The sequence below is a fragment of the Triturus cristatus genome, chromosome 10 (genome assembly GCF_964204655.1).
Source record: "Triturus cristatus chromosome 10, aTriCri1.1, whole genome shotgun sequence".
In the NCBI taxonomy this organism is placed as follows: domain Eukaryota; kingdom Metazoa; phylum Chordata; class Amphibia; order Caudata; family Salamandridae; genus Triturus; species Triturus cristatus.
In genome coordinates this window covers 553,670,677-553,686,122 of record NC_140593.1, presented here as the reverse complement: position 1 = coordinate 553,686,122, position 15,446 = coordinate 553,670,677, and the positions used below count along the sequence as shown (strand labels likewise).

The 15,446-nt window shown below is 46.1% G+C and overlaps 1 protein-coding gene across 2 annotated transcripts in view; it reads right to left on the bottom strand.

The window, feature by feature from the left end:
- Positions 1 to 642: 642 nt before the first annotated feature.
- The window catches only part of LOC146789709 (Golgi reassembly-stacking protein 1-like), a 380,315-nt gene continuing 365,511 nt past the window's right edge, over positions 643 to 15,446 (bottom strand). For both annotated transcript variants that reach the window (XM_085632043.1, XM_085632044.1), the window contains one exon: positions 643 to 1,988. In XM_085632043.1, the coding sequence (XP_085488169.1) occupies positions 1,771 to 1,988 (218 nt within the window). In that variant the 3' untranslated portion in view covers positions 643 to 1,770. The remainder of the gene's footprint in view (positions 1,989 to 15,446) is intronic.

The following is a 15,446-nucleotide window of genomic DNA, read 5'->3' as shown; positions in this document are numbered from 1 at the left end:
TGTCATGCCCTCACCGACAACACACACTCATCTCCGCCTTAAAACTTGATTAGTTGAAAACGATTGTGTTTGAAGTACCCCAAACAATCTGCACTCCTCTCCCTTTCCACTGACCCTTAGGCCCCCCTCGTGTCCTTCTCACCACATTTTAACAAGATCCGCCAACGTGTAGGGAAATCTGAAGCTTGCATTCCTGGCTTACGGACCACGCTACACCCCTGTAAACTAACTCTTGCCTATAGCGTAAGGCAGTCTCGTAAATCCAAATATCACAAACCTCTTTCCACTCCAAGATGTCTTTCCTAGGAAAACCCAGCCTTCTGTAACACCCTACTTAAAACAACCAGGTCAGGAAACTGAATGAAGGCCAACAAGTGAACGGATGAAATTGCATTCTAGCATTATTTGTTGTTATCCATGCAATGACTGTGGCAAGGCATGCTCTAGTTTAATATCAGCACCAACCAAGAGTGAAAATTCTAATTTCCAGATAAGACACTTGAATGTTAACTGGTTGTACTTCACATGATTATCATTGTGCAAGGTATTGTTACATACACCTGTGCTGAAATTTCGTTGCATTTTGATGCATCTTTGACAAAACAATGAATCTTAAAACTTTAACAAATGACTCCACAAATGTTTTAGTGTCAACTTCACTCATGTTTATTGAGCAGAGTATTAAAGTGTCTCAAGCAGTTTGTAAACAATTTCATAAAATTAGCTTACACAGCCATCCCAGTGACTCTAAAATTACAAATGTTTTCGCACCAGTCACGCAAGTAATTATCAAAAATATTTTTTTAACCAAGTTAATAAAATGCTACGTGGTGCACCTTCATAATCTTGTACCTCAAATGTGCACCGTTATTTTAAAAACTGCACAATTAAAAAACATTCAGATGAACCCATAGCAAACAATTTTCACCTCACATTTAATAGTCGATGTATTTAAATCATTTGTTAATCCAAAGATGAGGCTTTCAATTAACTTCAGCCTTCAAAAAAAGTTTTTAAACTCCTAGCTGGAACTGAAAAAATACAGTAAGATTCAACCAAAGCAATGCTCCATATCGGTTCTTCAGATTGTTAATTTACATCTTTTCTTTTTTTTTTGTTCACTTTATCCAAATTTTGATAGTAATTTGACCTTTAGGCATACATAATATACACAATTACAAGGAACAATGACCAAGATAACGAGCAATTATTCGAAAGGAAGATGAAGTGGATAGGGCTGGCCAGTTCAAAAGTCACATTAACATTAAACAGAGTTTGAAGTGCAACTCAGCAGAGCCTTCACATAACGTAGAAAGTTTAACTGTTGATAAAGCAACATAAACTCCTTATTTTATGTAGTATAATGCTGCGTTTTTATTAGCAGTGAGGCGTTAAATCTCCAAATTACTTTCCAGCATAATCATAATGACTCCACATTTTATGCGTATCAACTTGCACTGCTAACCAAACGGCTGTTTTAAAAAATGACCAATCAGGGTGCAACTGGGGTGGTAGTTTACGTCTCATATGGTAAACGTGTTGCACAAGCTGGCAGAAAAACCCTCAGTGCGTTCCCTTACCTGACCACCAAAAGGCTGGAAGGGCATATGCGCATTACCATCTGGTCGACAATTCTAAAAACTAACACTAGTGTTTCAAGAATCTGTAACCTGCTCCCAAAGAAAAAGTCAAAAAAAAAAAAAATCATTACTCATTTGTTTTATTTCTAAAAAATGTGGCATGTGTAGTCAAACACGGTCCAACTGTTTGCTAATCTTGCTTCGTCTCTTCTGCCTGCAGATTTGAATCTTCAATTGGCCGTACATCATCTGCTAAAGAAAGATCAGTCTGGTTTAGTACTCCATCTTGAGCAGTGTTATCCACTTCAAAATCTGGTTTGGAATCTGTGCTGTTCAGATGAGTGAAAGGAACCGTTGTGTTTGGAACTGGATAAGGGGACTCTTCGGGAAGAGTAGACGTGGAGTGATCTGAAAAACATACATAGACCAAACAAATTTAGCAGATTTAAAGAAAGTTAAAGTCATGGTCACACCTTCATAAGCTGCCACAATTTTGCGTATAAACAACGTATTTGAAGCAGCACAATATTAAATGGGCTATTGATGTCTCAACCCAGCTCTCACCCCAGACTGAGAAATAAACGTTCTATAAGGGATAAAGCACCCCCTGCTGTATAGTAGGATATTGCAAGTCACAGAGGAATCCCATAACCGTGTGCCTTTATAAGGTTTGGGAACTCAAAGGTCACTAGAAATATCCTTGTGTGCCCCAGAGGGTTCTTTATCCCATATAAACACAAACACCTTTCCTACAAACCACTTAAAACCTTGGTGCATGGATCGTTCAAATGAAAGCTCATGTTTGCAAACATGAATACAAATCAAACCTCTAGTGCAAAATTAAACCCATCAAAAACCAGTGAGATTTGTTGCAAATAGATTAGAAACAGTTCAATACAAGTCAGGTGAAAAAATAAAAGCTGCAGTAAGCTCTGAATGTCTAGAAACACGCACAAGGATTCTAGCTTTAACCTTTCTATTATTATCTATGGAGTACAAAAAACAAACATGTTCTCTCTGCTGGTCACTGAAACAGGGCAAAAGAAGGAAAAGCAAGGCTTCCTTTTCCTTGCTTTTAACAGCAGCTTCAATTATGCTCCGAGACCTGACCGGTGTTTCACCTCTGCTGCTGGCTCTGGCACCAGGCATTGTGATGTCTCAACTCGAGTGAAATAATCTATTGTTGAGTTCTGACACTTTTCTATAATCTGCGACTGGGTGCGTCACAAATAGCGGATTATAAAGAAATTAGACAAGGTGTTTATACAGGGAATACAGAATCTTTGTTAGAGATGCAGGACTGCGCAAATAACGTTTTTTTCTTCTACACTTGATGTCCCTTTAAACCATGACGTGGACACATTCATAAGCATGATGTTTAGTTTACGAGGGAAAAAAAAAGGTTTTGCTGCAAGCAGGATGTAGCTGTACTGATCAGTCTGGGGCAAGATCATTGGGAGTTTGCCAATTCCTTTACTATACTTCAAAGACGTGCATTTTGTATCCAGGATTCACACAAAAGTGGCGGCTTGTGAATTTAGAAAGTGATTGACTGAGCAAGATAGCAAAGAGAATGAGCTAAATTTCTTCATGTGGGTTCGGGGATCAGGTGGTTCTCCACTCCCGCAAAAGGAGTCAACTGGAGCATTTTACATCACACTTCATACATTGACCTAAAAATCTAGATGGAGGGTGAGCGACTGCAAGTATGACCCAGATGCCTGGCTCAGCTCGAGATCTTTGACCCTCGATACCCAAAACAAAGTGAGCTTTCATATGGCTTCTGCTTGCCACCCACACTCTAACCTCATGTGTCAAGAATGACAGGCACATCATTAACCTATGATTTAGGGGTGATCTTGTTTGTAGCGGTTCTGCAGCCTACCTGTTCCCTGTGCCACGCCAACGTCTATCAGCACCAGAGGACGCCCACGCCAGCGCACTCCTGCATTTCCCTGCCGCTGCCGCAACCAACATCCACGCGGCCGCCGAGCGCAGGGAAACTACAGTTCCCATCAACCCTTGCGGGACGAACCCGCTGACGTCATTGTAATCGCGCTTGAAGGCGCATAAATTCAACGGGAGCCCCGGCAGAGCGGGGGTGATCTTGTTTGTAGCGGTTCTGCAGCCTACCTGTTCCCTGAGCCACGCCAACGTCTATCAGCACCAGAGGACGCCCACGCCAGCGCACTCCTGCATTTCCCTGCCGCTGCCACAACCAACATCCACGCGGCCGCCGAGCGCAGGGAAACTACAGTTCCCATCAACCCTTGCGGGACGAACCCGCTGACGTCATTGTAATCGCGCTTGAAGGCGCATAAATTCAACGGGAGCCCCGGCAGAGCGGGGGTGATCTTGTTTGTAGCGGTTCTGCAGCCTACCTGTTCCCTGTGCCACGCCAACGTCTATCAGCACCAGAGGACGCCCACGCCAGCGCACTCCTGCATTTCCCTGCCGCTGCCGCAACCAACATCCACGTGGCCGCCGAGCGCAGGGAAACTACAGTTCCCATCAACCCTTGCGGGACGAACCCGCTGATGTCATTGTAATCGCGCTTGAAGGCGCATAAATTCAACTGGAGCCCCCGCGACGCGGGATCGCGCGCGGGTCGGCGCCGGGCTAAGCCCGGGCAAAGGGCGGGCCGTCTGAGGCCGTCCGAGGTTGGACCAGGTTGGGTTGGGCCAGGGACTCTGCCCGAAATCTCCTCTGCACCACCTACGTACACACGAGCTGTGCGGCTTACAGAGGGTAATTATCACATCTATCTGTATACTGTGCTCTAAGCTTACTGATTATTGTGGCCACTTGTTTGGTCTTACTCATGCCTGGGAAAAAACAAACCCCAGCAAATAACACCTTAGACAACTATTTGATTCAAGTTGTGGCTAAAATTAATAATGACAGGAGATCCTCATTGGGGCTAGATTCATCTAATCAATCCCATATGGCCGAGAAAGAGTATGGGGATTCTCTGGCTCTACACAATAGTAGTGTATCCTGCGTGGCTCATGTCCCTCTACCTGATACTGACCCCATCCTGCCTAGTGGTGTAGTCGCATTTACAGAAGCCAATAGCGATAGTGAAGAGGTATCAGTGATATCTACTAACATCGAGTCCCCACCTTCTACAATCCCGGTACCAGCTCCGAGGGTCACTCGGGGTAAAAGCAAGGTTATTCAGAAAAGAGGGGGTCTAAGATCAGGCAGAAATAAAATTGTAACCCCTTCGAGGAGAACATCAGTAGATGAGGAAGAGGAGGTTGATTTGTTTAGCGAAGCTCACGTTACCCTTTCTAACGCTCAATTTACTAAACTATGGAGTATGATGGATACAAAAATTAAAGGTATAGTCAAACCCCTGGTTAGTAAAATTGACAAATTAACCGCCGAGGTCAATAGACTAGGTGGTTTATTAGACAAAACTCTGGCGAAGGTAGGGAATATAACTGAAGTTGTTGTAGAGCCAGCAACGAGCAAAACAATTCCTGCTGAGAATAGGGGATCTGTCTCCAACCCTGTACCACTGCCTAATGTATCCAGTGGTGCCTTTGCTGATCCACTCCCGGTCGCTTCCACTAATGATTCTAATATGGGAAAAGGGTCTTCCGAGCTTGTAGTTGAAGCCTCTCCATTAGTTCTTGTACTTGCAAATGTACCCCCTCTGGCTTCTGGCGAGGTCGAAAATGTTCCTTCTCTACTAAACAAATCTTTATCATGGCTTACTAACAATATGTTAATAACACCATGGGGGAAGCAACAATTAGCTGCTGAACTCGCTAATGCCAGAAGAGTTGAATGGATTGGTAATAACACCAAAAGGTTCAGAGGGGACTGTGTTATTTTAACCTACACTGACCCTGAGGTTTTGTCAAATATCTTACCCAACATCTTGCCTCCACAGCGAAGGTCAACTTCAATTGTACCACTGACCCTGGACTTCTTTTATTCACGGAAAGGAAGAGGCATGAACCCTAATATACTAAGAACTAAATGGAATGTTGTGACCAACAGGAGTTGTAATGATGTCAGACCTCGTGATTGGGGTCTACATGTGGAAAATAGGTTTTCTGCTCTGTCAAACCTGAATGCTTGCGATTGACAACCATCCCTCTGTTTATCTGATTCACTCTATATGGTTGAGCTGGGCCAACGAGAAGGTTCCTGTCCTGTGGCTGTTATGCCGGAGGCCATAGCTGGCTTAACATCTGATAATCTAACACATAATGGTTTAAATGATAATGTGATGAGTGTACTTACTCCTAGCCCCAATCCCGTGACGGCACACGATTCTGGAAACTTATTATCTTGAAATGTGGCCGGGCTAGGCTCAAAGCAGGGTTGCGGTGACTGGTCTAATTTCGTTAGTAATTTTGATGTTTGCATTTTTCAGGAAACATGGGCTTGTGACCCTGTTTTCGCTTTGGGGTACCTAAACTTTTGTGTTCCAGCTTCTAAGGGCCCTAAAGGGCGCCCGATGGGGGGTCTTACTATTTGGATTAAACAATCTTTAAAGGCAGTTGCAAAAAACATAGAGACCGGGCAGAAAGATATCCAACTCATTAGGTTCACGAGCGATTTATCCTTATCCATCGATATTTATAACATCTATGTCAGAGGTGGAAATGTAGGAAAATCTGAGGTTCTTCTTGCCCTGTATAATCTCCTCGAGATACACTCAGATGGTAAAAACATAATAATTGCTGGGGATTTAAACCGTACGTTTGAACCTCTTGATACAGGTGAAGCCTATCTAGGTGCAGAGGAAGATAAACAATGGGATACCCCTCAATAGACACCATCCCAGTAACCCGTTGGACAGAGGATATTTTGGGTTTGAATGCAATGTGTCTTGAACAAGGATTAAGAGCTTTAAATGGGAGGACAAAGTCAGACAGGGTACCAGCTATGACTTTTGATAACGGGAGAAGCAAAAGTCGCATTGACTATATTATCTGTAGCTTCTCTCTTTGGCCTACTGTTAGAGATATGGTTGTGACAGAAATGCCAGAGAGTGACCACAATCCGTTATGTGTCACTCACAAATGGTGGCTGTCTGAATCTAACGCCTCTAGTTCTCTTGATGATCGCCTACCCCCGCTTATTGTACCAACGAATGATATGCGCAGGTTAAGATGGACGAGTGTTAGGACAGACCAGCAAGCTATCGATAACATAGGAGCAGCGACCGATAAGGCCATTATGGCCCTAGATGGCGAAGCAGGGATCACCACAAGTAAAGTTGACATCATTGAAGTTCATGAGTCCCTTTTCCGAGAAATTAAACATTATTTCTTGAAACCAGTAAACCCTAAGGTGACTCGAGTTCACAGAGTGGCCAAATGGTATAATCATGCTTGTAAGGTGGCACGAACTTCTCTAGGAGCTGCAATTAAGTGCAAAAACCTGGGGGCTATTCGCTCTGCAAGAAAGTCATATAAAACTTGCATTGCTAAGGCGAAAAAAGATTGGGATGAAGCCCACTGGGAAAAACTGAAGTGTGCTAGTGATCGAAAAGATTCCAGACTATTTTGGCATATTGTCAAATGGGGGCAAGAAAGGCCTGAAGAGGCTTGCAATAATTATGTCCCACAGGAAGCCTGGGTAAACTTTTTTAGTGATCAATATGCTAATAGGGTTCAGATTGTAAATAACATTAGCCCTATCTATATAACTCCTGAGGACAATGTCTTTACGATGGCCGAAATTCTGTCGGCCCTGAAAACTGTACACAGAGGACGCGCTCCTGGCATTGATGGCGTCCCAGCTGACGTTTTTTTAAACGACACAGATAGGTGGTGTAAATATATTCACTTACTAATTAACCACATTGCGAGGGGAGCAGCTATTCCGGCTTCATGGCGGGGTGCTGTTATCATCCCTGTGTACAAAAAGGGTGATCGTTCCCAGCCTTGTAATTACCGCCAGATCAGCCTGATTGACACAGTGCAAAAAATCGTTGGGCGAGTGATTGTTAATCGACTGCTCGATTGGGCGGAAGATTTTAACATTCTATCTCCATTTCAGGCTGGGTTTCGTAAGGCCACTAGTACCGTGGATCAAGTTTTTCGGTTCCAGCTGATCCAGTGGAGGACTGTGGTGCTAGGTGGGGGCAGTCTTTATGCGGCATTTGTCGATTTGAGGGCTGCCTTCGATCTGGTTCCTAGGACGAAACTGTGGGAAGTACTTGCGGCCTTGGGGGTCCCAGGAGTCCTGTTGACAATGATCATGAGATTACATGAAGGCACCTATGCTAAAATTCAATGGGGGGGGATACGGAAAAGACACTGCCGATTTTCCTGTGGAGCGTGGGGTTCGGCAGGGGTGCTCAATGGCACCTACTTTGTTCACCCTTTTTTATTAATGGCATAGTCTCCTGTATTCAATCACAGGCAGTTGATGCTCCTTCTCTTGCAGGTGTAAAAGTTCCGATTTTAATGTTTGCCGATGACACGTTAATCTTATCTAAAACTCCAAGTGGATTGCAAAAAGCATTGGATATTTTTGACAAGTTTTGTGGGGATCATGGTCTGGAGGTGAATGCATCCAAAACAAAACTCATGGTTTTTAATCCATATCGTAATTTTAAATCTAATATTACCATGAGTGGACGAACTCTTGAGGTCGTATCATCTTTCACATACCTGGGAATCCTTATTTCTAATGATAATAGGTGGAACCAGCATTTAACCATTGCAACTCTGAGGCACAAGCAACTGGCCGGAACTATCTTAAAGGAGCACAGGAAATCATTAACTAAACCGATTAAACCACCCCTGATCATATATGAGGCAAAAGCAATTGGGTCGGCATTATATGGGGCTGAGCTATGGGGGCACGATAACCTATAGGAGTTGCAAACCTCAGAGAATAAATTCCTTAGGAAACTAACGGGTACACCCCAAAGTAGTCCGTTATTACCCCTGAGATATGAGCTTGGAAGGAAGAAAATCTCGGAAATGGCCAAACTACGACCAATTTTATATTGGCGTAGGTTATGGACTACACCTGAGCTTATTCATTATGCATCTGGGTTCATTGACGTTGTTAGAGCAGATTGCTTTAACAAAATCAGATGGTTCCAATCATTAAAATCAATATTATTTGAACTAGGCCTGAATGCACTATGGTCCGACCCAGCAGGGGCATCATTCCCGACCAAGGCAACCCTAAAAAATATTTTTTGGGATAATGTCGATAACAAAAGCCTCCTCAGTATCAATTGTGGGGTCATGACTGCTAGTTTTCTCGAGGTCAAATTGTACCCCATGTATGAACTGTATTGGGATTATATATCCAAACCTTTGGATAGGAAATTGCTTTTTCAATTAAGGGCGGGCTCTCTTCCTCTTGGTTACCTAACATCTAAATGGAGGGAAGGAGGCCCTGCTACATGCCCAGCTTGTGGGGAAGGTAATGAAACACTTGGTCACTTTTTGTTTTCCTGTAAACCATACTCTACTCCAAGGCGTGTATGGCTGGCACCTATGAGTAGGAATTTGGGTACCAGGAGTAGTATGGTGGCTTTGCGCATAGTAAGATCAACTACTTTAACCTGGATTATAATCGCCACCGCCAAGTACTTGGGGTGGGCTTGGACAATCAGGCAGAGATTGCTAGTCCGGTGATTACTCTCTGCCTAGTTGAACAGAGACTGCTAGAGTATTGTCTATTCTCTGTGTGATGTATCTTTTCGTGTCATCGGGACAAAACAATTTTAAATGCTCTTTTTTAGAATAATGATTTTATGAAATTTTATTTAAATGTACTAATTATATTAATGAACTTTACACCTGCGAAATGTACGTCTAAGAGGCTCTGTCACTAGCACAAAGAATATATAAATTGTATATAATTGCAGTACCTTTAACTATGAATTGCATTATTGTGATGAATCTTAACTCCTTTGTAAATAACTTCTATTCTTTTTTTTTATGAACTGTGCGTTTGTCAAAAGGACATCTCAGATTTAATTGTTTTTTATTATATGTTTGTTTGTCTGCTTTTATGAGTAAATCTCGAATAAAGCACTTTTTGAATTGAATTGATTTAGAACAGGAGTAAGATACACATCTAGGGGCTGAATTGCACAATGTGAAACTAGAAAACCTGGGATCAATCTCAGCTTTCCAGCTTAAACACGTTCTGTGCTCCTATCAAAATATATTTCAGTGAGCCACCTTATTTCATTATCACATATGAGAGCCTTTAAATACATGAATTCAGGACATGCACTGTACAAAAATCTCATGTTTGATTTCCTAGACTATAATGTTGCTTCATGTATAACAAGAATGCAAGCTACCTCTAGGTACACAGGGTGTATACTACCACAGGGCGGCGTATGTTTCTAAATACATGTTTAAAAACACTGCAGACTTTGTGTCCTACTGGCTACAGGTGCCAACTATGCAATATGGAGAAGCAGTTTTGTATCCTGACAATTCTCCCTGTTGAACAATTGGAACATAATACAAGTCTTTGGTAAAGTGCCCTTATGTCCTTAGGCAAAGTTATTTTAAATGTAAAACTGCCAAAAATGAAATGTGAAAATTGACTCCCCTATGCTCTAACCATCCTCCAAGAATTAAGAGCAAAACATCACGCATTTGATGTCAGAAAGATACCCATCTAGTGACTAAATTGCAGTGTGAAACTAGAAAATCTGGCATCAATCTTGGCTTCCTGCTTGATCAAATTGTGTGATCCTAGGCAAATAATTTCAATGAGCCACCTTTTTGTTCATTATTATACATAAGAGCACCTCCAAACACATGAGTTCATGGTGTGTGCTGTCCAAAAATAGGTCTTATTTTAAGCGTCTATTAATCTGTTCCATGCATAATAACCATCCAGCCCACATACAGGTTACGGGCTTGTCTTAGTTCACAAACAACGTTATTACATTGGGGCAAATAATGAACAAGTTACTTACCTTTGGTAATGATATATATGTAAGAGACATATTAGTTGTAGATTCCTTACCTTAGAATTACCCACAGGCGTCAGACTGGATCCGGAGAAATCTTTTCATAGCAGTACTCCTGCGTGTCTTTAGGTGGCGTCGGTCGACCCCCCGTTCGTAGTCTGCAATGTGGTCGCCGGATTGACATCACGGTATCTACTTAGATGCCGCCCTCGCACGCTGACGTCCGTTCTTTACATGACATTCCACACCAGTAGCGCAGAGCCATGCAAGACATGGTGCAGAAAACTAGGGCCTTGAAAGGAAGTCCTTAACCCAAAAAGTCAATTTGCAGAACGGGGAGGATGTGTGGGGCGGTAAGGAATCTTTAACTAATATAGGTCTCTTACAGATATATCGTTAATGGAGGTAAGTAACTTGTTCATCTGAAAGAACATTAGTTATATAGATTCCTTACCTTAGAATAGATACCCCAGTAATACCAACCCAGGAGGTGGGTCTGCGAACTAAGTTCACACCAGGAAGACCTGGAGAACAGAACGGCCAAAAAAGCAGTCTCTCCGGACTTGAGATTTCAGACAGTAATGTTTGGTAAACATGTGCAGGAATGCCCACTTGGCTGCCTGGCAGATGTCATGAAGAGGGACTCCACATCCCAAAGCAGTAGTGGCTGCTGTCGCCCTGGTGGAATGGGCACGCAGTCCTGCCGGAGGCTCCTTTGCCAAATTTTTATGCAAAGAACGACCCACCGAGAGATGGTCAATTTTTTCATGGCCCGACCTTTCTTGGCAGCCACATAGCCAACAAAGAGTTGGTCATCCACCCGGAATGGTCTTGTGCGATCTAGATCGAAAGATAGTGCACGTTTTGGATCCAGACAGTGGAGCCTCTTCCTCTTTTGAAGGATGTGGTGGCAGAAAGAAAGTGGGTAAAGTGATTGTTTGACCAATGTGGAAAGAAGTAGCCACTTTGGAAAGAAAGGAAGGTCTGGTTTTTAGGATGACCTTGTCCTGATGCACAGCAAGAAAAGGAGGACAGAGCCTGAAAATCACTCCCCTGCGAGCAGAGGTGATGACCACAAGCAAGGCAGTCTTCAAAGTTAAAGTCTGAGAGGACAGTTATGTAATGGCTCAAAAGGAGGGCACATAAAATATGTTGAAACCAAGTTCAAGTCCCACTGAGGTATTATGAAAGGAATAGGAGGAAAGAGGAGTAATGCCCTTAAGAAACCTATTTACAATAGGGGACTTGAAAAGAGAAGGCTGATCAGGCAGCCGAAGAAAGGCTGAGATGGCTGAGAGATAGCCCTGTTTGCCCAAAGCTCTGCTGGGCCAATTAAAGGAGGAATAAAAGAACCTCCGAAAGAGCATCCACAGCCTTTGCTGTGCACCATGCCACAAACTTGTTCCATCTACAGGCGTATACTGTCTTAGTGGAGGGATGCCTGGCTGCCAAGATAACATTACAGACTTCAGGAGGAAGATCAAAGGCTGTCAACTGTCGCCGCTCAATCTCCACGCAATGAGGTGGAGGCTCAACAGGCTCAGGTGGAGGACCGTCCCCTGCTGCTGCGGCAGAAGATCCTCCCGAAGAGGCAGTCGGATCGATGGCCAGTTCTAACAGCTCGGGATACCACTTTCCATGCCCAATCTGGAGCCAGAAGGATAACTTTGGCCCGGTTGCGCTTGATCTTCAGCACTCTGGGCAGAAGTGGTTTAGGCGGAAAGGCGTATAGAAGACCGCAATGCCACTGGCGATAAAAAGCGCCACCTAGCGAGTGTCGCCTTGGAAATTCCAACGTGCAGAACTGCTGACATTGCACGTTCTCTTCGGTGTCAAATTGATCTAACCAAGGCTCTCCCCACTGCTGAAAGAGACCTTGCACCACCTCAGAATGAAGACGCCATTTGTGATCCATCATGCACCTGCGGCTGAGTTAGTCCGTCCTGGCATTCAGTGAACCTGCCAGGTGCTGAACCACCAGGGATATTCACTGATGTTCCAGCCATGTCCAGAGGCGAAGAGCCTCTTGACATAGGGTCCACGACCCCACCCATCCCAGTGTATTGCAGTACCACATAGCAGTGGTGTGGTCTGAACACCTGCACTAGTCTTCCCCAGACAGAGGGAAGGAATGCCTTCAGTGCAAGACGAATCGCCCAGAGGCTCCAGAAGGTTAATGTGGAGCCCGGACTCCGCGGGAGACCAGAGGCCTGATCTCTGCCTCTTCCATGTGGCCGCCCCATCCCAGAAGGGATGAGTGTCTCACCACCTTGAACTCTGGTTGGGGAAGGGAGAGGGACCTGCTGTGGACCCAACCCTGGTTTGTGAGTCACCACTGCAATTGGTGTGCAGAGCGCTCCGAGATCTGGACGCAATCGGAAAGATTCCCCTGATGCTGTGTCCACTGGAACTTCAGGCCCCACTGCAGAGCCCGCAAATGCCACCTGGCATGATCCACCAGCAGGATGCAGGAGGCCATGAGGCCCAGCAGCCTCAGGTTCATTCTGACAAACCCGGAATAGAGGCAAAAAGATCGGAATCATAGCCTGAATATCCCAGACACTGTGCTCGGGAGGATAGGCCTGAAACTGCGTCGTATCCAGAACCACTCCGATGAAGAGGAGCTTCTGAGAGGGACTCCGGTGTGACTTTGCCACGTTGATAGAGAACCCCAGAGAATGCAGGAGGTCCGCCATAGTCTGGAGGTGGGAGACGACAGCCGGGGGCGAGCCCGCCTTTAACAGCCAGTCGTTGAGATCGGGGAAGACTGGAACACCGGACCTGCACGGATGAGCTGCAACCACCGCCAGTTTCGTGAAGACCCATGGGGTGCTGGTAAGGCCAAAGGGGAGCATGGTGAACTGAGTGCTTGTGGCCTACCATGAACCATAGGTAATGACGATGGGCCGGCAGGACAGTGATGGAGAAATAAGCCTTCAAATCCAATGCTACCATCCAGTCTCCAAAGTCGAGGGCAGACAGGACCTGAACCAGAGTCAACATTTTGAACTTCTCCTTCCGGAGGAAGCGATTGACGTACCTGAGATCCAAGATAAGACACAGGCCCTTGTCCTTCTTGGGCACTAGAAAGTAGTGGAAACAACCATGACCTACTTCTGGAACAGGAACTCGCTTGATGGCTCCCTTTGCCAAGAGAGCTGTAACTTCTTGTTGGAGAAGGGCCAAGTGATCCTCCGACATGCAATGAAATTGAGGTGGCATGGATGGAGGGGTAGTCTCAAAGGGGAGGGAGTATCCCCTTCGGACTATCTGCAAAACCCACCTGTTTAACGTGATGTCCTGCCAGTGGGGGGGCGGGAGGAATCAGATGATGTTGGCCCTGGAGGGTCGAACTAGGAGGGTTTGGAGGCTGCTGCAGAGAGGTCATTGGTGGACTGGGCCGCCCACTGGCCTTCTGACCCACGATGCTGGGTCCACGCCCCCAGCCACGCAGAGGCTGAACAGTTTGATCAGGCCTGTGGCTCTGGGTGGAACGTGGTGGGGCACCCTTCTGTAGCCACGAAAGGGGCAAAAAGCAGACTGCATAGGGCAGGTGGAAGCGTGGCCTAAGGATCTGGCTGTAGCCCTAGAATCCTTGAAGCGCTTGAGGCATTGTCAGCTTTGTCAACAAACCAGCGACGGCCATCAAAGGGCATGTCCAAGAGTGTCAATTGGACATCCCCAGAAAATCCACTGGACATAGCGTAGCGTCCCAGGGCTACAGTTGTGGAAATCGTTCTGCCCAGCGATTGAATGGTGAACTTGACTACATCTCAACCCTCTGCAACGGCACGGGAGAGAGTGGCCTGGGCTCCTCCGGGCACCGTGGCAGCACCTGCGCAACCATATCCCACACAGAGTGGGTGTAACGGCCCAACAGACATGCGGTGTTCGCCGACCGCAGTCCCAAGCTGACGGAAGAAAACATCTTCCCAAGATGATCCAGCTTTTTTATTTCCCTAGCTGGGGGACCGGTAAGGAATGCACCCTTGGAAGTAGAAGCTTGACCATCAAGTAGGGTGTTGGGAGAGGAAAATGGGGTCCCCCGAGGCGGCGGCGGCGGCAATCATGCTATCCACAGGAGCCCCTGTGCTGGGCCTGGACCAGGTGCCCAGAAGGATGTCTGAGGGCCTCATTGAACGGCAGCAGGGGCTCCGAAGAGGCTGCTGCTGGTTGAAGCACCTCAGTCAGGAGATTAGTCCTAACTGCGACCGTAGGAAGCTCAAGGTTTAAGGCCTCAGCCGCCCTACGCAACACCATTACCTAAGATGCCCCTTCCTCCGTAGCCACGGTAGGGGGAGAAAGCATGCCAAGGTCTCGTGAGGGGTCCAGACCACTGGCATCGCACAGCTCCTCTCTCCAGTCTGGTTCTTCCAACTGGTCTGCAAGAGGGTCAACAGACCCATTCCAGTCCTCAGCCTCACCTGGTTGCTACTCAGGGCGATAGGGAACACCAGGGTAGAACAGGGGTACAAAAGTAACCATCGGCAACGTCGGTCCGGCTCAGTGTCCACATAGAGGTGGATGCCAGGGTCGCCGCTGGCTGGGGACAACCGGCGTCGTAGCTGGCGGAGATATCGACATCGGGAGTGGCGCCGGGGGAGGTGTCGTAAGGTCGACCGGCACCGATCCAGATCGAGGCCTAGATCCTTGCGGGCCATTTAGGCCGGAGCCACCTTGTTCGAAGACCTAGGGCCCCCAACCGAATACGCGGGGCACGAAGGAGCGCCGGCAGTTTCGGGCTGCCCAAAAATGGAGTGGAGAGCTTCGTAAAAACTACGAAGTTGGGCAGGGCTCGCTCCGTGTCCCGGAAAGGGAAGAAGCTCAGAGCCAACCCAGCAGGTTCCGCAGACGGAGCCACAGGACTGGCACCATCCGCAGAATGTGAAGAGCGCCGATGCTTCTTCGCTTTCATCTTGTGCTTCGACTTACCCGAAGAT